This window comes from Melitaea cinxia, chromosome 26 (genome assembly GCF_905220565.1).
Source record: "Melitaea cinxia chromosome 26, ilMelCinx1.1, whole genome shotgun sequence".
NCBI lineage: Eukaryota > Metazoa > Arthropoda > Insecta > Lepidoptera > Nymphalidae > Melitaea > Melitaea cinxia.
The window spans coordinates 730,695-757,486 of record NC_059419.1 but is presented as its reverse complement, the minus strand read 5'-3'; the positions used below and the strand labels follow the sequence as shown (position 1 = coordinate 757,486).

At 39.6% G+C, this 26,792-nt stretch overlaps 1 protein-coding gene across 1 annotated transcript in view; it reads right to left on the bottom strand.

The window, feature by feature from the left end:
• Positions 1–1,158: 1,158 nt before the first annotated feature.
• Positions 1,159–26,792, bottom strand: part of LOC123666385 (lysine-specific demethylase lid-like) — a 46,652-nt gene continuing 21,018 nt past the window's right edge. Inside the window, 24 exon segments of the mRNA XM_045600479.1 lie at positions 1,159–1,712; positions 4,916–5,004; positions 5,006–5,058; positions 6,501–6,605; positions 8,536–8,606; positions 11,122–11,278; positions 11,416–11,539; positions 12,316–12,494; positions 12,902–13,056; positions 14,692–14,813; positions 16,130–16,338; positions 16,805–16,975; positions 18,856–19,052; positions 19,590–19,809; positions 20,233–20,348; positions 21,048–21,246; positions 21,644–21,815; positions 22,410–22,588; positions 23,013–23,207; positions 23,805–23,916; positions 24,405–24,557; positions 24,930–25,036; positions 25,635–25,771; positions 26,240–26,351. Of these exon segments, the coding sequence (XP_045456435.1) occupies positions 1,567–1,712; positions 4,916–5,004; positions 5,006–5,058; positions 6,501–6,605; positions 8,536–8,606; positions 11,122–11,278; positions 11,416–11,539; positions 12,316–12,494; positions 12,902–13,056; positions 14,692–14,813; positions 16,130–16,338; positions 16,805–16,975; positions 18,856–19,052; positions 19,590–19,809; positions 20,233–20,348; positions 21,048–21,246; positions 21,644–21,815; positions 22,410–22,588; positions 23,013–23,207; positions 23,805–23,916; positions 24,405–24,557; positions 24,930–25,036; positions 25,635–25,771; positions 26,240–26,351 (3,480 nt within the window). The 3' untranslated portion in view covers positions 1,159–1,566.

The following is a 26,792-nucleotide window of genomic DNA, read 5'->3' as shown; positions in this document are numbered from 1 at the left end:
AAAAGCAAGAAAAGGATGGGTCAGTTTAGAAACCGATCCTGCACACTGAAATGAACAGCCGCTGCCAAGTCGATCTGATTGACATGCAGTCGCAAGATCGCGGGCATAAATTTATTATGGTTTATCAGGATCATTTGACTAAATTTATTCACATCTAACGAGTTAATAGTGCTTTTGACTGACGCTTTTTTGCAGTTAAAACTACTTTTGACGGAGAGCGTCAGTCAAAAGTATTTTTAACCGCGAATTTGCAGTCAAAAGTACTAATAACCAATAATTTTCAGTCAAAACCACTTTTGACCAACTTGTCCAGTCAAAAGTACTTTTGACTGATTTCGCTAGTCAATAGTACTTTTGACTGGTTAAGAGTTCTGACAGCAACATATATACCATATGAGCTTTCATTTGTTGTTAAATTGATCTATCGTCATAGATCAGATAGCTTCAACGGCAACGGATAAAACATACTCTATATGTCACGGTTATCCGTGACATATCTTTAAAACAATTCATTAATCCCAAGAATAATTATAATTAAAACAATTTTTATAAAACATACAAAACATTAAACTAATCATTTTATAGATTTCAATAATAATGCCTGTTATCAGTAGTCCGTGAAACAAGTCAATAAAATGACACTAAGATAAAAAGAGATAAAGGATAATGTAAATAACAATCGCAATTTAATAATTACACCACGCTTGTGAGATAATCGTTTTACGACTCAAACGGTACAATTTGTGAAACTTTGTTGTCACCATAGCTCACCGCAGATCACTATAGGTCCTTAAAGGTCACCGTAGATCATATTCACCATAAGTCACTATGGATCACAGCAGATCACTAAAGGTAATCACAGATCCCTAAAGATCACCCGCAGGTCACTGAAGGTCACCGCAAATTACTGAAGGTAACCGTAGGTCACCAAACGCATTCACTAGACAGTTTGGCATTGAAAATGTCCAATTTTTATTGTCCTTTATAATGCGAGCACCGTACGTTTGCGACTATTGATGATTCTACTAAGAACTTTTGCCATTTTTAATAGAGGGTTTCTTTGATACATATTTTATTTCGAATCAAAAATATATATCTATTAAGACATGATATTAAAACAAGGTTTAGACAAAATAATCAAGCGATAATAGACCAGTTGGACAGTCAAAATACTTATCTAACACTTTTTTTTTACATATATTTTGACATATCAACAAATGTTAAATCACAATATCTAAGCCCCGCAATTTTTAAAATGTATATCAATAAAAACCTTCATCAAAATGGGCTACATTTAATTCTACGTTCCACTTACAATTTATTTGCCACGTGAAACAGATATTCCAAGTCATTCCAAGTATTTATCTATCATTATTATTTTATACCCGGTAGGCAGTTGAGAAAAATTAAAAGCCTTCATCCCACTGCACGAAATATATATTTTTGTAGCATATACCCATCCAGTCTACTCGTAAACTGGGTTGTGGACCGTGATATCACGTCTGGTGGCAACTTGGTCAAAGCCTCCACAATTTGTTTTGTTTTGAGTTGATTTATTTACAATACTTAATTCGGGACGCGATTCCGGTTAAGTGCGCAGGCTCCGCAGATGTACTCGTCGTCCTCCCTGAGAGCCGCTGGGCGGAGTCCCACACAGAGCATATGGAACCACAATTCACAACCGCCGTCGCATTGTACCCAGTCGACTTTACCTGTTAGAAATTATAAATATTAGACATTTATTGTTTAATAATATTATTATTACTTATGCTCATTAATTGTAAGGTTATTGAGCGTAAAACGCTATATAATGTTAAGTGACACGAGATTTTTATATGTTACTAGCTGACTCGTCAAACGTTGTCTTGCCGCTAAACGCTATTTAAAAATAGGGGTTGGTGGTAGAAGTGTGAAAATTTAGGGTTGTATGTATTTTTCAACGCCAAATCATAATAAAATAAAAAATAAATAATTTATCTAAAATTAAAAAAAAAACTAGGGGTGGACTACCCTTCACATTTAGGGGGATGAAAAATAGATGTTGTTTGATTCTCAGACCTACCCAATATGCACACAAAATTTCATGAAAATCGGTCAAGCCGTTACGGAGGAGTTTAACTACAAACACCGCGACACGAGAATTTTATATATTAGATGTAGATTACATTTAAATCGAAGTCATATAGGTTGGTTGTGGTTGCTTACTAACGAAATTAGTAGCACTTAGAAACAATACATCGACTACTGAAACATGAGATCATTCCCACTGGGGGTTCCTGTGGAGTTTCTTGCTGATTCTTCTCTGCCGAATCTACATTCCGAATTGGCGGTAACTTCACTTTTACAAAAATAATAATTTATTTTTAAAGTTTTAATTTGTAAAATAAAGTTTCGAAAGTGCTCATGGGGCCTATTTGAATAAAGTCGTTTTTGATTTTGATTTTGCTCCTAGTGGGAGTGACTGTTTATTATGATGATAATGTTTAATTTTTTTCAACTTATTTATATAGTAACAGTTGTATTAAAACATATATACTATATAACAATATTAGTACTTTTTAACCGATTTCAAAAAAAGGAGGAGGTTACTCAATTCGACCGTGTATATATATATATATATATGAGGGGTTTAGTATCAAAAACTGCAAAGTCCATTTTTTTAGAGTAGCCACATTTTTATACATATACTAACTTCAGATCTTTTCCTACTAATTCGTTCTTACCGATCAAAGCAACATCAGCTTTATCCAATAGAAATTAGAGGTCAAAGAATGAAGAATGCAACAAAAACAGCAATGTCCTAATGCGGTTAAATCAAAAACAGCATTGTCCATTCGGCCAATGAGAGGCCGGCGTGTTATGCCTAAACAGTATGGCGGGTGCAAACGCAGAGAGTAATACGGTGTGACTTTTGTACCCAATAAAACAACTTTTAGAAATAGTAAATAATTGTATTTTGTTGTTAGACTATTCAATTGTTAATTATGGATAACTCGCCAATAGTTGTCGATAATAACAAATCTAGAAAACGAATCAGAGATCCCACAAAATGGAAAAGAAATTTGGAGAAATTGGAGCAGTTAGTTTAGTTTCATTTACTAATTTTGATCCTTTAACCCTGGGAAATATTATTATACCTAAAATTATTGTTTATATATATTTTATTTTTAAATAAATTTAGATATTTTATAATATTTATGTGTATGTATGTAATTATATATAAGAAGTAGTACAATGCTGCTTTGCAGCCGAATTGGGCTTGCACGACCGGGGTGGTACTTCTCGCTCACATAATACCGGCGTAAAGTGACAGCTATGCTTTCGCGTTTCGTACGGTTTGTGAGTTTCCGGTGACCTATTAGAAGATGAGGAGTGAAGGTAGGCAACGTATTTACATAACCTCTGGTTATGTAAATACGTTGCCTACCTCCCACATTGTCCTATTATGATAAGCTCATACCTCAAAATATAGATAGCGGAAGATGCGAACTACATAAAGAAGAAGACGAAGAAGCATCTTGTCAAGAAAATTTTGATCTACCTGATGTTCGAATTTGATTAAATAATCGCAATACAGTTATTCCCTTTCTAGATCCTTTATTACTTATTTCCAAAGAAAATCGCTTGACGTTCTGTTTTTTTTTTTTTTTTATATAAAATTTAAATTGATAAATTAGTAAAAGTTTTTGTTTAACAATAAATTACATCATACTTAATATTTTTATTTATATCAATTTGAACATGCCAATTGCCCCTTCATATTCATGTAATTTATAGATACTTATGTAATTTTTTAAAAAAATTCGTTAAGTATCAAACTATCTATAGAAGTTGCACTATACTAAAATAGTATAATCAATATCAGCAATGTCCATCAAAGGACAATAAATACGTTGTTTTATAATAATTATGACTTGTATTGTTATTGTTTGGTTTATTATTTAATAAATTTGTAAAGTCTACTTTATGATGAAGGGAGCAAAACGTGTATTTCATTTTATTTAAAATCATCAACATTGGACTTAGCTGTTTTTGAAACTATACCCCTCATATATATATATATATATAGATATTTTATGTATGTTCGGAGATAACTCCGTCGTTTATGAACCGATTTTGATAATTCTTTTTTTGTCGGAAAGGAGATATCTCTACTTTGGTACGATAATAAGGAAACAAGGATCTGATGATGGGATCCCAGAGAAATCGAGGGAAACTCTCGAAAATCCGCATAATTTGTTACTGGGTGTACCGATTTTAATGATTTTTAAATTTAATCGAAAGCCGATGTTATCATGTGGTCACGTGATATCATGTAGTCACATTTAAATTTCATCGAGATCTGACTACAATTTTTTGAGTAATCTTTGATAATACGTATTTAGTTGACTATTTTTTCGTCAACCTACGTTGTATTACTTGTCGATATAATTGAAGTCGGTTTTTCTTCGTTTGCTTGCAAACACAATTATAAATCTATGAAGTTGTGCATGAAGCAAATGTTATGTACACTTGTAAACGATAAAACGACACACATATCGACTACATTATTTCTAGAAATTTTTCAATTGAATCTCGTTGTTTTGTGTGGTGTTTGTGCAGTCCTTGTGGGTCTCCCCACCGTGCCTCGGAGAGCACGCTAAGCCGTCGGTCCCGGTTGTTATCGTGTACACCTGATAGCGATCGTTACTCATAGTAGGGAATATATCCACCAACCCGCATTGGAGCAGCGCGGTGGAGTAAGCTCTGATCCTTCTCCTACATGGGAAAAGAGGCCTATGCCCAGTAGTGGGATATTACAGGCTGAAACGTTGTATTTTGTCTACGTTCGTTCTACGCGTTCTATTTCAAACACAATGACAACCTAACTGAATAGTGAACAGTACACAGACAAACCGACACGAGGTCCCCTCACCTTCGGGCTGCAGACAGGCGGCGGCGGCGCAGTCCGACTCGTCCTCGGCCGACGACTGCGACGACGAGCTGCTTCGCCGCGCCGGACCGCGCGCCCGCGCCGCCGCTGGGGAGGGGGGAGGGGGGGGGGTTAGCTCGCTGGGTGTTTTTTACAAGTGATATACATGTATTTACTTATATATTATAATGAGTATGTATATGTTTACGTATATGTATAAGTATATTTGTATTTTGGTATGTATCTTTATATGTATTTGTTAATATGTAGTATGTTACATTTTTGTATATATATATAAATTTTATTCTTTTATTTTATTTATTTTTTCTTTGGTGTTTTTTTTTTTTTTTTAATATTTATTATTTATTTTTTCTTTTCTTCTGAATGAATACTTCTTGCACTGTTTGCCTCGCTATATGAAACACTTACTCATGACCATGGGTTGACTAGAAGAAATCCCTTTCAGAGATAAGTCCACCTTTGCCATAAACCTTTCTATTATTGTATGTTTTATATCTATTTTTTGAGTGCAATAAAGTATATATATACATCCACGGGCTTATGAACCCATGTCCTCTTTTATTCTAAAAACATGCAATTTTTTTATTTCAAGGTAGGCGTTACTCAACAACATAGCTCGTTAGCTCGCTGTTACACCCCGTTATCATTGGGCAATGGGAAGGATCGAGAGTGCGGGCGAACGCTACTGACTCAACTGAGCTATGGCGCAGCAAGAAATATCCCGCTGAAAGTCTTGAGCGAACGGAATGGGATATTGCTTGCACTGCTTTCTAATACCCCTCTCTCTCTCTTTCCCTCTCGTTTAACACTATTGTAATGTGTAGTAAGCTTCCCACTGCTAAACACCTTATTCATAATAATAATAATAATATATTCTTTATTGTACACCAAAATATAAACAAACAGTAGTAATTAAAAAAAAAAATGTCCAAAGGCGATCTTATCGCTGAAGAGCGATTTCTTCCAGATAACCTTTGGGCACAGGACACGATATAGTAGTGACGGATAGGAAGTGTACAATATTCTTAAGGATGAATAAAAATAGTGTATGATAGATTCATTAATTCATACGCATACACATATAAGTACAAATATCCATACATAAATAATCATGTGTAATTTTGAGGAAAAGGGAGCAACCCAATCGGGGAAGTCCCTCAACTTTACAGATCACTGTCAAATAATAGTACTCTCAAGTTATGTTGTTCCTGTGGTGATTAAGGTGGCCAGAGCTTCTGGGGAAGGTCGGGGGTAAGGTCACCGACGCGCGTGTGGCTTTAAGCGTTACAAACGACCATGAGCTACGGTAACCGTTTAACATATAGGGATTACCGTATCCTTGCTAACAAACCTCGTGATATAGAGAAAAAACCACTATCAAAATTTCACTCGTAAGCAATCGATTGCTATCTTTCAATTGCAAGTTCTTTTTAGGCGTGCTTAATGTTACCACGATAGACCTATAAAATGTAAGCAAAATAGGTAACATAAGTGAAGAAGGCATTATAAGTAAAGTCAGGAGGTAGCTTAGGTTAGTGCGGTAGGTAATGTAAGGGGCAGTACCTATCCTCGCCTGTCTTCCGGTGTGGTGGGCCGGTAATCCCCTCTTACGGCGCTCCTGACGAGCCATATAGTGCTTCCGCATCATCAGTCCAGAACCCGATGACACACCCTGAAAGAGTCGATAATATTACAAGTCTGAACAAAAAAATAAGGTGAAAATTTGATATAGTACTCATATAATCAGGCTTCGTAACTCCTCTCATCAGAAATCATAAAAATCTGCTAATGGAACATTTAGAATATGGTAAAAAAAATTGTAACTGTTGTGACAATTCAGCGGCATTGGCAAGCATTCGCCAATACTTCAAAAAACGTTTGACCGCTGTCATGGTTCCGCTATAACAATATTACAATGAGTAAAGGCTCCTTCTATGACTGCTGTTAAAAATAATAATAAACACAATTCCAAAACAAGTTCCACTTTCATTTCTAAGGTGCTTTAAAGATTTTAATAAATCTCAACAGCTCTGCTTCGTCAACTGACCGTCTCACGAAAATTTTGTAATAATCTCACTTTATTAATCAAAATAAATTATCCCACTAATACTACGTTCGATACAAATTGTCTCCAAGATCGAAAGCTAGCAAATTGGCACCATCGGAAATTCCACACAAGTTGTCCCGCTATTATCCCACTACTTATCTAAATCGTCCCAAGCGTAGAATAGACAAAATATAAATCAAACTCGCATATAAATAATTTTGTACAAGTCACAGGTGTCCGGCTTTTATATACCGTCCTTCAAAGGGAGGTTTGGGGCTCTGTAGATGTTACATATCAAGATGTGCTTGAAAATAAAACTCCTAGCCTTTCATTAGGTCTACTTCATCTTAAGCTAGTCAGCTGGCGTCTACTGCATAAAACCGTCCAACAGCGGCAAAATAGTCGAGTAGAATATTTTTCATTGTAAAGTCGGACCGTATTAATATGCTCATTTCACTCTACGGAATTTACCGCTATTGTTATTTTGAAAATCTCGACATTTCGGTGACGTTTCAAGGCCATTCTCGCGGGTGTCCAAAAACTTATATCGTATTCGGGGTCGTCTAATAATTAATCACGACACGCGTTGGGGGACAAAATTTTGGAACATTTCAGAAATATATCTTATTGTTATTTAAATGAACATATATAAGCGTTTGCTTGCAAACAAAAAACAAACCGACTTCAATCACATCGACAAGTAATACAACGTAGGTAGACGAAAAAATAGTCAAGTAAATACGCGTTATTAGATATAACTCGAAAAGTACTTGTCATATCTTAATTAAACTTACATGGGACCACCTTTCGAATAACAAAATCATCAAAATCGATTCAGTCAAAGGTTCGGAGGTAACATTCCTAAAAAAAATACAATCGAATTGAGAACCTCCTCTATTTTTAGAAGTCGGTTAAAAAATAAACTGGTGTTTTAATTTAGCAAATTAAAACATTTATATGTCTAAAATTGCAAAATATGCGACGTCACACTACATAGGGGGTGTCATAAATGTGACCATCTGTGACAAGAACGCGGGAAGGGTTCAAAAATCGTGAAATTCGTGTTACGTAATTTACGGATGTTCCCTCAATGTACTTACTCGCGTCGCTGTTAGGACGGTTTTATGCAGTAGACGCAAGCAGACTAGCTCTTACATGTATTCGGACATATTTTTGAAAAAGACTAGGAATTCGATTAATTCTTATCGGACGTCGATGTATAACACCTAGAGCACACATTTTGATGGACAGCAAATAAAAGTTGGACACCCTGCATATATATTTAAATAGCATGCTAAAAACTCCGAAAAAAAAAACGAATTTCTCGTTTATTATACCTTTTTATTTCGACTTATACTTTTATAAACTACTGTTGATATTGAGATCCCACCGAATAAGCGATCAATTAACTTTCTATAGATGTCGATCCCAGAGATGGGACGGTTCCGTTGTCGCCTCTTGGGAACGGAACCCTAGAAAGTAGGAATTTGTTTCAGTTATAAAATTGTAGTTGAACTTAGAGAATTAAATACTGCAAAATATAATTTCGACTCACCTGTTTCCGGTTTAAGTAATTCGTAGTCGTCGCCGAGCCCCTTTTTATTGTAGTCTTTGTTGAACTTGTTGCTATACAAAAATTAAACAGGTTAATAATAAGGTCTTGATAAGGTTTATCTCGAACACAAGTTTGACTATCAGAGACATATTTAGCATTAGCAAGTCTGGAGAACTAAAAAATCACAAATTTTGGTTTTACAGTTTATGGGTAAAGCTTTAGATTAGGAAAAACCGAATTTTGGGACCGTGGGGCAAGTGGGGGGGGGCGCCATCCCTGGTACCACTGTCACACTTCGAAACCCCATGGTTATGGAGATATCCATGGTTAAAGTTTTAAGGTTAGAAGAAAAATTTCGCAGCTTTCACACATTACTTTCATATTTCACGCGCGTTTTTTTCACATTTCACACGCTATTTTCATATTTCACACGTTTTTTTGCACGTTTCATAAGTTATTTTCAAATTAAAAACGATCTCGACTCCAAGATCAACAAACGATACAACTTAGTTCCAAAGTTTTCACATGTTATTTTCACATTTCGCACTTGATTTTAACATTCCACACGGTAATTTTTTCAACTGAGGTAGGGTACAGCAGGAATTTCCTGCTCAAAATAATGAGCAGCCCGACTGGGGTAGTACCTCGACCTTACAGAAAATCACAGCAAAATAATACTGTTTTCAAGCAGTATTGTGTTCCTGTTGGTGAGTAAGGTGACCAGAGCTCCTGGGGGGATTGGGGATTGGGTCGGCAACGCGCTTGCGATGCTTCTGGTGTTACAGATGTCTATAAGCTACGGTAATCGCTTACCATCAGGCGAGCTGTACGCTTGTTTGCCGACCTAGTGACATAAAAAAAACGTACTACTGTTGGAAAATAACTTATGAAACATAAAAATAACGTGTGAAATGTGAAAATAGCGTGTGAAATGTGAAAAAACGCTTATGAAATGTGAAAATAACGTGTGAAAGCTGCGAAATTCTTCTTCTAATCTCAAAACTTTAACCATGGATATCTCCATAACCATGGGGTTTCGAAGTGTGACAATGGTAACAGAGGTAGCTGAATAACCGGCTCCTGGCATACCTTGAGGAGAACGACCTTCTCAGCGACCGACAATACGGTTAACGCCGCAATCGGTTCACGGGTGACCTTCTAGCGTATGCCACTCATATATGGAGTGAGACTAACGAGAGACACGAGGAAGCGATTGCGGTCTCACTCGATATCTCGAAGGCATTTGACAGGGTTTGGAATGATGACCTTATTAGCAAGCTTTCCTCATACGGCTTACCCACTTCGCTTTGTGTCTGGATATCAGATTTCCTGAGGGATCGGTCGATCCGCGTGGTCATAGACGGCTGCGAGTTCGATCGATTGGCCATCAATGCCGGGGTCCCTCAGGGTTATGTAGTCTCGACAACGCTATTCTTGCTGCACATCAACGACCTGCTGAAACCCGGGACCATTGAGTATGCAGATGACAGCACCGTTGTCGAGCGTTACGTATCCGACGCGCGAGCTAGTAGGTCGGAGGTACAGTCGCTGAGGGAAACCATGATTCAGCGTCTGAACTTGTCCTTTAAAGCTGTCTCCGATTGGGGTGACGCAAACCTGGTCAAGTTCAACGCCTCTAAGACCCAGGCGTGTCTCTTTTCGGCAAAGTGGAGTCCTTTCCACCTGACTCCCTCTTTCCGAGGTATGCTGGTGCTTAGAGTTGGCCACCTGGTGCTTCTTGGCGTTACTGTATCGTCTACCCTCAATTTTGGCTCATACATAGAAGCAAAGGCTAGAATAGCTGCCAAAAAACTGGACGTCCTCTCGAAGGTGAAACAGTACTTCACTCCGGAACAGCTTTTAAATTTATACCAAGCTCAAGTTCGCTCATGCATGGAGTGCTACTCTCATCTTTGGGATGGTCCTGTCAAGTACCAGCTGAAGTTTCTCGAGTCAATCGAGAGGCGAGCCAAGAGGCTCATTGGTGATGATACTCTGGTCGCTGCAAAGCTGTAAAGCTTGGATCATCGGCGTAGGGTGGCCGCTCTGTGCGTTTTTTATCTGGTACACTTCGGAGTGTGCACAGGAGCTCCACGACCTGATTCCTCCTTGCCCCTTCCACCTTCGAACAACCAGACGCACTGCGTTAAGCCACCCTTATATGGTTGACATACCCACTATACGCACTAAGCGATTCGCTAGCACATTCTTGATGCGTATGGCTAAAGAATGGAACTTTCTACCGGCGTCTGTTTCCGGATAGCTACAATCTGGGGATCTTTAAGTCGCGAGTGAATAGGCTACTTCTAGGTAAGGGTGCTCCGTCCTAGACCACATTCTCACTTAACATCAAGTGAAATAGTGGTCAAACGCAAGCCTATCTAATTATAAAAAAAAGTATAGTGACTAATGCAGTTGCTAGCCCTCGGTAGTGACAAGTGCGGTAGGTGGTTTAGCCGGCGTACAGGACGCGCTGCTCCACAGGTTAGTGTAATGGCTGGCGGCTAGCGACTAGTGTAGTAGCTAGTGGCTAGTGGTTTGCGGCTAGTGTAGTAGCTAGTGCCTAGTGGCTAGTGGAGTGCTCACCGTGCGCGGGCCGCGTGCGCTTGTGCGCGGCGTGGCGCTGCTGCGGCGACGCGCGCTTGCGGCGGCCGGCGTCCAGCACGCGCGCGCCTCGCCGGCCTTCCGCCGCGCGCGCCGCCCACACCGCGCTCCACAGGCTCGCCTGCTCCGACATCCGCACCTGGGGGGGGGGGCAACCTTTAGTACCATCCAATTTATTGGATATACTCACAAACAGTATTAAATCTTCTCGTATAAAACATTAGCTATATTATTATTGAGCACCGACACCGGCAGTGGACTCGTGTCGCTAGTTACCTCGAGCAAGTCTCCCTCCAACATAAGGTCCTCCAGTTTCTGTAGCAGACCGGGCGGAACCCGCGCGCCCGCGCCCAGCGCGCGCGGCGTCGCGCTGTAGGCGTGCTCCACGTTCGCCGATGATCTGCAGCAATTTATTGACATTTAAAGATTTATTTATTGATTTAGAATCTTATTTATTGATTTCCGGAGGGCGTGCCGGCAGCGAAGCCTGCAGTGTGCGCGCAAGTGTGTGTTTGAGCGTGCATGTGTGTGTGTGTGTGTGTATGTGTGTGTGAATACGTGTGTGTGTGTGTGTGTGTGTGTGAGTACGTGTGTGTTTGTGAGTGCGTGAGTGTTTGTGAGTTTGTGTGATTGTGCGTGCGTGTGTGTTTGTGCGTGCGTGTGTTTGTGCGTACGTGTGTGTTTGTGCGTGCGTGTATTTGTGAGTGCGTGTGTGTTTGTGCGTGCGTGTGTCTTACTTGCTTGCGTGCGGCATGCGTATGTGTGGTGTGTGTGTGTGTGTGTGGTGTGTGTGTGTGTGTGTGTGGTGTGTGTGTGTGTGGTGTGTGTGTGTGGTATGTGTGTGTGGTGTGTGTGTGGTGTGTGTGTGTGGTGTGTGTGTGTGGTGTGTGTGTGTGTGTGGTGTGTGTGTGTGGTGTGTGTGTGTGGTGTGTGTGTGGTGTGTGTGTGGTGTGTGTGTGGTGTGTGCGTGTGGTGTGTGTGTGTGTGGTGTGTGTGTGTGGTATGTGTGTGTGGTGTGTGTGTGGTGTGTGTGTGTGGTGTGTGTGTGTGGTGTGTGTGTGTGTGTGGTGTGTGTGTGTGGTGTGTGTGTGTGGTGTGTGTGTGGTGTGTGTGTGGTGTGTGTGTGGTGTGTGCGTGTGGTGTGTGTGGTGTGTGCGTGTACGAGTGCGCACGTACCGCGCGTGCGGCTCGCGGCGGTCGGGGCGCGCGGCGGGCGGCGGGCGCGCCGGCAGCGAGGCCAGCAGCGGCCCGGTGAGCAGCGCCCGCACGGTGTCCTGCCACGCCATGGCGCGCTCCGTCACGCACTGCAGCGCTTCGCCCTCCGCCAGGCGCACAGGTAGCTTCTGAAGCCACACCTGAATACGAGACCGAACGTTAGAGGCCATCCGTAAATACACATATACAGCATAATACAGCCACCCTAAACCCCCCCCTCAAATATTACATCAAAATAGCCATTAAGAGCGAGATAATGAGTTCCCATTGTAATAAAAAGTTTTAAGAACTTTCATTACAAAAAAATTACTGCAAACGTTACATTTCCTTCAACCCCTTGCGACCCTTGTGATAACTCATCACGCTACAAAAAGTGGCCCCCTCCACCTTAAGGGCCATCTAGTCACATATATAAAACCCTACCTAGAGTGACGTCACATATTTTACAATTTTACACCTAGAAATGAACTAAAACGTCAGTTTATAGTCTGTATATGTGAAAGTGATTTGCCCCACTATTGGAGTGGTTGTGATGATAGAAACGTACCAGCAGTGGCAGTATCAGATGTAAGCGCGGTCGCTTCGTCCGCGTACAATCGGGACACAGGAACTTAGTCTCGGTGCAGGGGAACGGCAATTCCGTCCTCTCTGGTGACTCCTCACGTTCCTCTGAATCGTTCCGGGCGGAAGCCACGCACGATGCTGTTACGAAAAACAATAATTTAATACAGTTTTAAGTGAATGGCTCTTCAAACTTCGATATTTCATAAACATTTACTTAGTGTATTCATTCACGCTGAACCCAATATAAGACCGTTACATTTTATTTAATTTTAATATAGGATGTTTGACTCCTACCTGCGTTTCTTCAAATGGGGAGGATTCTGTAGGTGTTATAAGATAAATCACGTTCCAAGTGAAAAAAAAACCCTAGCCCTTTCTTAAAAACGAAAATTAAATGGACATCGCTTCACAACCCAAAAGTATAAAGAATACACATCAGGTTCTGCTAAAAAACTCCAAGACGGCGCGTCATAGACCTATCACTTCAATGTTTACTGATTGCAGTATTTTAGAGTGTGTCTGTAATTTTCACTATTTCTAATACGGTAATACGTAGTGTTAAGATGTGACGTTCGCTTCAAATAACGTCACTCGGGCGCCAAAATAGTTTAAATTGCAACTTTTTTAGCTGTCATAATATTTAATGTAAGATATTTAAAAATAATGACAATCATGGGATTCCTTTCTGAACAAGAAATTACAGAAAAAGCAGTAAAATCTTTTCTGAGAGACTTTCAAGAGAAGAAAGAAGGTGTACTTTAGGGGCCAAATATCGCAGATTAAAGGTAAGTTAGAATTTTTATAAGTGTACTTGAAACTTCAAATCAATAGCTAACGGCTTCACTTCATGATCAACTCAGCATAATAGCCGCACGAAATGGTCTATTATTACTCAAAAATTTAAAATATTTATATTTTTTTAACTAAAGTAGCCAAAAAAGTACATAAAATTCGAAATTTTTTCTTTTTTATATATAAATGACAAAAACTTCAAACATCTCTTTTTCGGTCCTCACAAAAAATCTCAAAAAATGCTTAAAACCGAAAACTTGCTAATACCGTCAACCCAGAAAATCCCTTTACAGCCCTTAGGTTGAAAATTATCGATCATTGGATTTTCTCACTTGGAACGTGACCTATTATAACACCTATAAGTACACAAGGTGACATCGTTTAAATGGGGTGTCCATTTGAACGACCGCAAATGACAGTCGAATGCCTTATATTACTCCACATAATAATTACGAAAACAAGAGTATATGTGTGAAGAGCTTAACATTAGCTTCTAAAGTGGCTTTACCTCTTGGTGATCAAACCAAAGCCCACGACGGAGAAACCGTAGACAAAGCTATACAAAAATAAATACATAAGACGATCCATTGAGATGGGTCAGATTTTACAGTCTTAAACAATTAGAGCTAGAGAAATTATTTGAAACCAATGATGCAAGAAAATACAAAATGTGACATCTACTAATTTTCCCTTTCGTTTTTAACCACAATGTGTATGTTTTCTGTCCCACTGCTGTAAGCTTAGGGTAAGTTTTTGTAGCAGTTAATAATTGTCAAATGAATCATTAACCACACAATTGTTTTGCTTTCATACCAAAATTAGTTTATCTGAACTTCAAAATAGTCCAGCTCCCCAACGATAAATATAATCCATATTATATTTTAGTACACCCAATTCTAAATATAACACACAAGGAAAATACCACTTTTGGTATAGTGTCAATATCAACTGACCCATCTCAATGGATCCCCATCAACTCACCATGGAACCAATCCTTGCACAGTTCACACTGAGTCATAACGCCATACTGTCTCTTTTGACAGATACAGAAAGTAACTCCAGCGGTCGGAGGCGCTCGTACTTCCTTACGCATGTTACGGGATCTGTATAATAAATAAATAAAAAATAAATAAATAATAAAAATCAACACAATACAGACATGGTCGTCTGTTCCTAAATGTTGCCGCGCAAGGCAGTTTAGTTTATATATTTTTTTATAGTAGTAATTGTCGTCATTAGTTAGAATTATTGTAGTATCTATTATCTGTTATTAATTATTATCTGTAGTTTGCTTTATCTCTTGTGTAATTATTATCTGTAGTTTGCTTCATAGAATTTATTGTCTTTTTGCATAGTCTATTATATTGTCTATAACTTCTTCTTCTTCAACTTGTCACAGTGTCACCTTGTAATAAAAGCAATTAATTATACTTAAAAATTTATATTGAGTTTTAATCAATCCATTAAGGCTCCATTATGTATCAAATACACTAAAGTAAGCAACTTAATGCTTGTGTTGTAGGTAACAGCCGACTGGTATATAGCTACATATTTTTGTTTTTCGATAAACATATGTATAAATAATACATATAAACCTATAACAAATGAATAAAATTGAAGTGTGTGTTTGTAATATTAAAATAAGCGCTTTTTACTAAATACATATGGACGTATACACGTTACATGTACCAAAATAACATTTTTTACAATTTTTGTCTGTCTGTATGTCTGTTTGTTCCAGCTAATCTCTGAAACGGCTGGACCGATTTTGACGGGACTCTCAGACAGATAGGTGATGTAATAAGGAGCAACTTCACCATCATCATCACTTAAGCCTATTACAGTCCACAGCTGGACACAGGCCTCCACAAGTTCACGCCAAAAATAGCACGAACTCTGTTTGCGCTGAACACTGTTTAGCCCATAATCACCACGCTGGGCAGGCGGGTTGGTGACCGCAGGGCTAGCTTGGGCTCTCTGTTCGGCCTGTGTATTTCAAACCCAGCAGTTGGATGGTTATCCTGCCATCGGTCGGCTTTATAAGTTCCAAGGTGGTAGTGGAACTGTGTTATACCCACAGGAACAGAGGGGGTGGCTATATTCTGCACTACCGCAGCCACACAGGTCAGCAAACAAGTGTACGGCTAGCCTGATGGTAAGTGATTACCGTAGCTTATAGACACCTGAGTTTCCAAATCTAACCCAAATCCCTCTCCCTAGGAGCTCTGGTCACCTTACTCACCGCAGGAACACAAAACTGCTTGAAAGCAGTATAATTTAGCGGTGATCTTCTGTAAGGTCGAGGACCAGTCGAGCTGCTTCAGATTTTGAGCAGGATATTTCCTGCTGTGCCCTACCTCTGTTGAAAATTAAATAATGAATAATCTAATGTCAACAATAATGTTAACATATCACTCACCTCAACTCCTTTATCGCGGCCAGCTCTTTCTGCTCGGCCTGTTTGAAAGCCGCCACGATCTCAGTGGGCGTCGCGTCTTCACTGAAGTGCTTCAATAACGCAGCTTCCGACGATTGTTCGCCACGTCGCTTTCTACCTGTCCCTTCGCCTTCGCCTTCTGTAGCGTCACAGCGGGGGGACAGGGCCTCCAGGAGGGAGTAGGGCCAGTTCTATAGGCAAATGTATTTATATTAGTTTTAGTATAGAAGACATTGATGTGCTATTTTTATTTTATTTTATTTGGAACACCAACAGCACATAAGACATTAAATGAGTAGAAATTGTACATTTCGACTAAGCCATTTACAAGTATTCCGCATATAGTATACGTTACCTATTTTTTTATTATTTAACATTCTAAAGTAACAGACTTTCAACTATGTTGATCTTTTCTCTTATGAAGAGGTGGTTAAAGATTAATTTGACGCAGAGCTCTATTTCGTGTTGGCGAATACATACAATTTATGATCTCTTATCTTCTTCGACAGACGAGCTGCAAGGAATGAACAAACGCCAGCGGGATGCTAGCGCCTCCACGATACTACACACGGGCGCTCACTACACACGGGCATACTACACACGGGCATACTACACACGGGCATACTACACACGGGCATACTACACACGAGCGCTCACCTTCTTGAGGAACATGTCGGCGGCGCCGCGGCGCCAGTCGCGCGCGCAGGCGAGCGCGGCGGCCAGCTGGCGCTTCTCCGCCAGCGCCAGCGGGATGCTGGCCCCGCGCCGCGCCAGCGCCTCCACGCTGTGCATGTACGGGTACAGCTCCTTCGCCTGCATCTCCTCCACCTGAGGGCGGAGAGAACGACACATCACAGTTTGCTTTTATTCGGTCTCGTGTGCTCCTACGTTGACAACTTTTAGTCTCTTTTAGTCAGATGTTACTAGTCTGTATTGACGTCTATACAATACTGCATTAGCTTAGCGTTGTAAACGTGATTAGTGTCTGTTTTATAAGCGACAGATTTATTTTATAAAAGGAATTATTGATTGTAAAGCATGTACCTAAATTTAGACCCTGAAATAGTAATGGCGAATACCCTATATGGTTATCAGATGCGTTAGTTCAATAACTTCAAGAAAAGCTGAAATATAGGAATAAATACCGTAAATAGAAAAACCCTCGCGATTTTCTCATATTCGAATTAGTAAAAGAAAGAAGTAACAAACGGATCAAATTACAAAGGATATTTGGCGCTATTAGAATAATCGCTGTTTAAATATCTATTGTATTTCATCAAGCACAAAAAACGGCAAATAGCATTTTCCCGCCCAGACAGTAAAATCGCAACAAATGGATCAGAAATTTACAACCTATTTGAAACACAATTAGCTTCTGTCTATAACCAAGGTAGCAAAAATATCTTAAGTGATCCTCTAAATTCCGCTTTCTTAATTGACTTGACGTCTATAACTTTTTCAAAAGATCAGATTTTTAGGGTGTTAAAAAGACTCAATGTTGGTAAAGGAGCCGAAGAAGACGAAATCCCTGCTGCAATTTGTCGTTCGATGCACTAGTGCTTTGGGTATCACCTCTAACAATAATAATAAATAATTGCCTAAGCTCTGGTATTTTCCGATGACTTATAAGAAAGCGCTAGTAGTGCCATTATTTAAAAGTGGAGACTCAACCCTTGTCCAAAGCAATAGACCAATATCAATAATCACGATCTTTGCGAAAGTCTTTGAAACTCTGTTGTGTTTTATACTTTCATAGAAATTCAAACAGTTTATTCTGCCTGACCAGCACGGCTTTGTCAAAGCACGATCAACTGCTACTAATCTATTGTTACTGCTACTATCTTTTGTTCAGGACCTTCTAGTGGAAGTGGACCACGGTAAAATAGTAGGCGTCATATATACTGATTTCACAAAGGCTTTCGACAAGGTGAATGATGTTCTGTACATAAACTGTCATTGCATGGATTTGCCGGCGATTTTCTAAAGTCTAGCTGGTCGTATTTGAGCAACAGGAAATCTGTGGTTGTAGTGGATGGATACAAATCAAAACCATTCATTGCTCTCTCTGGAGTTTCACAGGGCTCTCATTTGGGACCATTGTTGTTTACCATTTTCATGGATGATTCGCTGATGACCTAAAATTCTTAAGAGTAGTAAATTCACTACAAGATTAAGTTTTAATCCAAGCTGACTTAGACAATCTTAAAAACTTGAATTAAAAAATTGTTTAGACAATCTTGTCAACTGGTGTACACTCAACGATATGAATTTGAATATTGACAAAATTAAGAATGTTCGCTTTACTCGAAAAAAGGGTGAAAGAGTAGGTGAAATACGCCATATTCTTGACTTAGAAATTATCATTAACAGTAAACTTCGTTTTAATCTTCATAAATAATAATTCAGCGAAATCATAGCTCTAGTATATTATAGTATCGTTAGCGTACGGCTCACCTGGTGATAAGCGGTTACCGTAACCTATAGACGTCTGCAAAATGCAATCTGAAGCATCACAAGCGCGTTGCCGACCCTACCCCCAATCCCTTAAGAGCTCTGGTCACCTTACTCACCACAGGAACACAACACTGCTTGAAAGCAGTATTTTTTAACTGTGATCTATAATATCGGTGTGCTTCAGATTCAAGCTGCTTCAGGTTTAAGCAAGATATTACCTGCTGTGCCCTACCTCAATACATAACGATCCGTACCTTAGCAAGCCAGTCCTTAGCATGCGCAGTGGCAGTACTGAGGGCATGGTAGGAAGGTAGAGCAGCGTCAATTTCCTCTCCCTCAGCTATAAGGGCGTCTAGTTCTGCTAATGACGTGGGCTCATCTTCAGTCTCCGTTTCACGGTTTGTATCGATCAGTACTGCGCGTACTCGCCGCTCCCAGTCTTCCACTTGTACTGTGGATATGTTATAGATATGAGTTTAGATAAGAGTATTTTGAAGAATAAAGGGACTTAGTAGTAGGAATGTAGTATAGTGTAGGAGAGTAATATAAGTAGGAGTATATTCAATAGTTTGATAAGTTAAAAATATATAAAAGGACATTGTCTTATATGAATTTTTTTTTTTTTTTTTTTTTTTCATTGTAAGCATTTTAAAAGTTTACCCGTGTTTCATCAAAATATATACAAGGACATTGTCTTATATGATTTTTTTTTCATTCTAAGTCTTTTAGTTTACCAGTGTTTCATCTAGAACTAATATTTAGCTATATTTAACTACCCTCAAGACAGAATCATGTTCTTCGAATATTTTTACTTGGTTAGTCTACCAGTAACCATTTAGCTTAGTGCGAACTATCATGAAGTAAGAACCAAGTTCACCAACTCAAACATATGAAAAGATTACTATTATGACTTAACCCAGTTTACTATGAACTACCCTAGAAATAAACTGATATAAGCTCTGATCCAAATATGTAAAAAAGGCCCTACGTTTAAGTTTATGTAGTGCAGCACGCTCAGTTTCAATACGATGATGAGGCAGGACGGCCTCCGCCTCTGCCAACAACTTGTCTATGACATCAGGAGTCAGCGCTGAGCAAGCTTCTCGATTGGCCCTCACTGATACAAGCCACTTTTCTTGCTGTAACCGCGTCTGTAGCGCTGACAGTTGCGGTAGTACGATGCAGAGGCGGGAGCCTAGGTCTACCACCTGAAGAAAAGAAGTTTTGTTAGACCTTTTACACTTGTTATTTAATGTTTATAAGTGACTATATCTCTTTATTAGGTTTTTAAGTTATTTTTTTACAGTTTTTACAATGAAAGATAAGATGGTTCTGTAATGATTTGCAGGCCAAGGTAATGGTCATAACGATAGGAGAAGAAGAATTAAAGTAATTTGTTGCATTGTGGATTTATCCTCTCAATGAGAGATCTAATCTTTGAATAGAATCAGTCCCAAAAGGTGCTACAAGAAAAAATTTTGTACTGTACACATTATTTACCAATTTTTTTAAACAATTTTGTAATTATTACCTATCTGGCAACATTAAAAATATCTATTTATTTGCATTGTGAGCAGCTAGACTTAGAATGATTATTTTGCCCAAAAATATTCTAGAACTTTCACACTGACCTCTTCAAGGTCCCTAACTGAGGCGGCATCACACTCGTCCAGTTCTCTGATGAGCAGTTCAGCGGCACGATCTTCGAACTCAGCCGTCTGTCGTAATACTTCTTTAACCGCTGAACCTGTTTAAAAATAATATCACAATTTCAATATTATTCATTTCATTCATTCATTCTTTAATTTGTAATCTAGTCCACTTATTTGAAATCCAGCAGAGGGTTCACAACACACTTCCGATACTTATTGTAAATACTTAAATTTATTAAGAGACGTATTGGTATCAATATAGCTTGTACCATCCCACTGCTGGGCATAGGCCTCTTTCATATAAGTGGAGGATCGAAGCTTAATCCACTACGCTACTCCAATGCGAGTTGACGGATATATTCCCTACTACGAGTAACAACTACTATCAGATATTTATGATAACAACTGGGAACATGCTTTTCGAGGCAAGGTGGGGAAATACCCAAGGACAGACATCCAAAGCGGAAAAAGGTTTAGATACACAAATGAATATGGAAAAATAAAAGTAGTACATAATAATTTTACGTATCTATTATATTTGTAGGTCAAAACCTTAAACATCTAATGGGCAATTTCGATAATCTATCTATCGGTTGTGTTGCCTACTAGTGATAGAAAGAACATTGAAACTGGCTGTTAATCGAGTTTAATAGTAAAATGTAATAAAGGATGTGTATTCTGACAAATTAAATAGAATATAACTACTAAGCTGATAATGTGCTACTAGGCAAATTAGGAGCTAAGATTAATTTATCAGACAGTATAAGAACCTATCCTCAAAAGTATCAACCCACCCTCGGGCAGCACACACGCCAGCCCGTCGATCTCCTGCGCGAAGAGCGTGAGCTCGTGTATGGTGAGGCGGTACTTGGGGTCGTGGTGGCGCGTGCGCGTGCGCATCTTGTTGAGGTCCAGCTGCTGGATCACGGACGCGCACTTCTCCGCGTCCTCGATGGCCGTCTCCAGCGCTCGGACCAGCTCCGTCTTGTGCATCTGGATTAACGATCACTCATTACGTGTGACTTACATATGTATAAGATTGCTATCTTATTCCGACTACCATTGAAAGAAAAAAAAAAGTTTTTTAGTAATGAGTAGGTATCTAAAAAGATAAAAAGTGTACGTTATTAAAACATTGGCAAACGTGGCATTGACATCATAATTTTATCTAAGTGAACTAGTTATCCCTACCTAATCACCACAGGAACACAACACCTGCTTGAAAATTGTATTATTTAGCTGTGATCTTCTGTAAGGCCGACGTACTTCTCTATTAGGGCTGTTTCGGGTTTTTTAAAGGATACTTCCTGTTTAGCCTTACCTCAGTAATTTTATTATAAATATTCACAAAACTAATACATCTCGAATTATTAAAAAAAATATTATTTACCTTCAAATCGTGAGCTTTCTTTAAGTGTGCTCTAAGTCCGTCCAGGTCGCAAGTCTTCGGCGTGTCTGGATCTAAGGCGTTCTGAACCGCTTCCGCCCATTCACGGAATTGCTCTGATTTCCGTTTCAGCTTCTCTAGCATAGCCGGCAGCTCGTCTAGTGTGTACCGATATCTGTAAATAAATAATTAATTATAATGAAATTGCATTATTCTAATTTATTTGTAATATTTACAAAGTTATTTTCTAAAACTTTCTATTTTAATATTCGGCGCTTCCTTGCGTGTGGGCGCGTGTGATTCAGTGAGACAGAGTTAGAGAGTGTGTGTGATGGAATGTGTGTGTGAGGGAGTATGTGTAAGGGAGTGTGTGTGTGAGGGAGTGTGTGTGTGAGGGAGTGTGTGTGTGTGTGTGTTATTGTGAGTGTGAGGGTGTGTTGATGTGAGTGTGAGTGAGTATTGGTGTGTGTGAGTGAGTGAGTGAGTGAGTGAGTGAGTGAGTGAGTGAGTGAGTGTGAGCGAGCGAGCGAGCGTGAGTGAGTGAGTATGAATGAGTGTTAGTGTGAGTGACAATGAGCGAGTGAGCGAGAGTGAGTGAGTGAGTGTGTGAGTGAGTGAGTGAGTGTTAGTGTGACAGTGAGCGAGTGAGTGTGTGAGTGAGCGAGTGTGAGTGAGTGAGTGTGAGTGAGTGTGAGTGAGTGAGTGTGAGTGAGTGAGTGTGAGTGAGTGAGTCTGAGTGAGTGAGTGTGTGCGTGCGTGTGCACAGCACCTGAGCTTGTGCGCCTGCGGCGGGCAGGCGCACAGGCGGTCGTAGTGGCGCAGGCAGGCCACGTGCGGCGTGCAGGCGCACGTGACGCACGACAGGAAGCACGTGGTCTTGCACTCGTGGCACTGCCGCTCGTCGTCCGGCAGCAGCTCGAACGCCTCGCGCTCCGCCTCCGTCACGCCCTGCAGGATCGGGACATGCCTTTATATTTCGGTTTCAAGGAAATAAATCACAGTTCGGACATATTTTCAGAAAATTATCACAGATTGCTCCTTTGAAACGCCGTCGACTTCTTCAATCATTCCTTTCAGAATCTACACAACTAATCGACGGTAGCTTCACGTCAATTATCAAATACTTATACATTGTTGACTCCGCTCTGGTGTAACGGTGCGTCGACGACGCCTAAGCACCGACAGTCGCGGATTCGATTCCCGCTCGAAGTGGATATTTGTGTTCATACAAATATTTATTTCCGGTCTGGTCGTTAGTCCCCGTGGGTCTCCCCACCGTGCCTCGGAGAGCACATCAAGCCGTAGGTCCCGGTCGTCATGTACACCTGCCAGCGACCGTGACTGTAGACAGTGACGTGGGAGCACCACCCACCCAGTCCAGCAGGCCCTTGCGCAGGCGGCGCTCGTCGTGCAGCATGGTGCGCATGTCGCGGTAGGCGGCCAGCGCCACGGTGAGGCCGAGCGCGTCCGCGTGCAGCGCCATCTTGCACACCAGCTCGTCGTGCGAGAACACGCAGTAGCGCCGCAGCGTGGAGTAGTGGGCGATGCACTCGCGGCCCATTTTCAACTGGAACGAAACACCGTTATGTATACAACTTATTTAAAAACTCATTATTTCATTCGAGCCTGTATCATTCTACTTTGGGCATAGGCCTCTTTCTCCACGTACAAGGATTTATAAACTCATTTCTTTCTTAAAATAAGATGACAAGAAACACACGCCGATGATGGTGAACGGTCGGCTTAGGCTAGCCTATAGATGCCTGCAATACCAGATGCATAGCGAGCACGTTACTAACCCTACCCTTAACCCACCTCGAAAGCACTGACTATGCGGATGCATTAAAACAACTTCTACCGAGGTAAGGTACAGTTGAAAATATTCTGCTCAAAGTTTAGAACACCAAGGGTGAGGAAGCTAACATTCTCGACCTGACACAGAAGACAACAGGCAAATGACACACACGGCTCTAAAGTAGGGGTAGTTTTCCTGGAAAGTATGATAGAATTCCTAGGTAGAAATGGTGATAATATCAGCAGCTCACTTGCAATATTTCTGATATTACAGGCATCTATAGGTGACTGTATCCATTTACCATCATGAACCGTAAGCGTATTTGCCAACATTATGACCAAAAATAAAAAACAATAAAATTATATTTACCCAGTCAGCTGGTGTGAAATTGACTGCTTCAGCAAAATTGTATCCTTGGTTGAAACCCGCGTGGTAGGCACGTGGGAATGTTATCACAAACTCGCCAGCGTGTTGATCCGTCCTGAGTGACAAGATTAAGTATATTTAATATCCGCTCTTTACTTATGGCAGACATTTGTATAGGCTATACAGATATTTGTCGTGGTCTGTTCGTTTTTACTAATGTAATGCAACACCAGAGTAAAACTTACTGGGGGGCCGTTGCATGTCAAGCTTTTATTATTTGCTTATTACTGTATCTTATTATATAGAAAATCTATGACCACCAGTGGAAGATATTTTTCAATTTTTTTGTAACTTCTATAATACTAAAAATATATATATTTTCTCTCATTTTTTTCAGTCTATCAGTTTGTATCTTGTCGCATCTTAGGCGGAATACGGCGGATTTGTCGCAAATTACATTTAAGTAAAACTTGGTATAACTTGGCATATACGAGTTAGGATACTAAAAAGAGAGTTTGAAACTCAAATAACAGTAATCGCGAACTAAGTAGATTATAATAATAATAATAATAATAATAAACGAGTTAAATTGCTATGTCTTACCTATATACAGGCACCCCGGCTTTCATCAACACATTGGGGTTCATGATAGTTACAAGTTGATGCAACAAATCCGGTTGCAACTGGAACAGCTCAGGAGCCTCCGCTTTCATCGCTGCTTCGAATTGTTCTGCCTTTGAACTTGGCACTCCGTACCTGATGATTGAATCAATATTTTATATTACAAGTAAGGAAAAATATAGTAAATTTTCTAAGTGCCTTTTAAATTGCCTTAAAAAACGAATCCAAATCATTCTATTAAATAATTAATATGTTTTGAAGTGACACTATTTTAAAATCGTTGTAATTTGAAAATCGATGAAACGAAAATCCGTCACGCTAAAGAAAGAAACACATATTGACGTCTTTTGCATGCGCTTACGATCTTTTTCACAAGAGCGCGATCATCGTCGATAAAACAAATCGCAACGACCTACCTCCTTACGATTTTTCAGAAGTTTTACTTCCGCCGTGTGTGAATTACACACACACCCTTTTTTACTTTACTTTTAACTCAAAAATATTTACCAAGTCTTGGGTTCGCCCCAGTGCAGGTAGTTTATTGAATAGCTCCAGTGGTCCTCGTTGTGCCAGCAAAACGTCGCGAAGCACATACCCACATAGAGCCACGGAACCTAGCAAACAAATATTTGTTTATTATAAAACAGTTTTATATAGAATGGACACAAGTGTTAAACTAAACCACAAAAAATAAATCTGATGAAGTATAAAACAGTGGTAAACAGAGTAACTGCCGAGTTTCTTGCCGTTTCTTCTCACTCTGGTAGGTTCACTTTTAACACTGTGTAAAATTTTAATTTTGGTTTTGAGCAGAGCTTAAAACCAAGAGGTCCTTGGCAGAGTTACGACTGAGTTCCTTAAGGCAACAGGACTTGTCCTAAAAGCCATGGCAAGGCTCTTCAACGCCGGCGTACCTAATATATAAGGTGATAAGTCCCAGTCAATACTAGGCTACCACACTGGAGGCGTCCAGAAGTGTGGTTGTGCTGATCTTCTCTCTTTTACTATGCAATGTGGATGTTGTTTATTTTAATGCCTTCCACGTGTGTTCACCCTGTCACCAAAGTCTAAGCAAAGTTGTAATAAAAGTTCTATTTGAAATAGATACCTTTAAAATGTGTCCTATATATTATCATCCATTACAATAACCCTTCAAAGTTAATATCAAATCTGAGATTTTTGCAACTAATGAAAAAAATAAAGAAATCTTACCTTCATGCCAGATATGTCAGCATTGATATGACCGAGCACGGAACCTTCTAGAACTGGCAAGTTGTTCAAATTCCAGCTCGACTCTGCATACTGCTGCTCACCAGGGTATAAGTGTGCACTGGACTTTGTTGGGAAACCTGTAGAGGTTTTTATTATTATTTTATGTTTCGTTTATGGATAATAAAAGCAGAACAGAAGCGAACAGTACAGAAGATCACAACTAAATACCACTTTTAAGCAGTGTTGTGTTCCTGTGGTAAGGTGAACAGACCTTCGCGGGAGGGGGGGGGGGTTAGGATCGGCAAAACGCTTGCGATGCTTCTTCTAATATGAATTTAGCAACTAAGTAGTTTTCGTTAGTCTAACAATATAAGCATAATTTTCGTATTCGTCAATAGATGGCGTTGTTGGACAATAACTCAAACTTTTTATAAAATACCCTCCCGATTTATTTATTAAAGACACTTTTTATAATGATTACCAAATCATACTATCCTAGATATTGTGTTTTAGTGTAAAACTACAACAATTAATTTGGTCACTTCTCTAAAGAAAATAACTAAATACTCATAGTAAATATGTTGTTATTCTTTCAAAAATCTTACCAGATCCGTGATCCATTGAGTGAAGATCAGCTCCGTATTCAACTGTTACATCTTCATCTATTGAGCACACAACGCGCCAGAATTCACGCTCTACCGTCGACGTTGGTACCATCTGTTTTGAAAAGAATTTTTTTTTAGTATTAAATATTATTATTTATTAAAATTTGCTCATTCCAGAAGTACACTATATTGATTGATACACTATGGACCATATACAATTTATAGACACAAACAAATCAGTCTTAACTGCTTTATATAAACTTTTTAACCGACTTCAAAAAAGGAAGAGATTTCTCATTTCGACCCTATATACAATATTTTCTTTTAATGTGTGTTTGCGGATAACTTTGTCGTTTATTAACTTTGATGATTCTATTTTTGTTGGAAAGGAGATATCCCAAGGGTGGTACCATGATAAGGAAACCAGGATCTGTTGAAGGCGTTCCAGAGAAATCGAGGGAAGCCTTCGAAAATCGTAGTGGCGACTAGTGCATATGTTAATTTTTTTCGTCTACTTACGATGTGTTACTTGTCAATTTAATTGAAGTTGGTT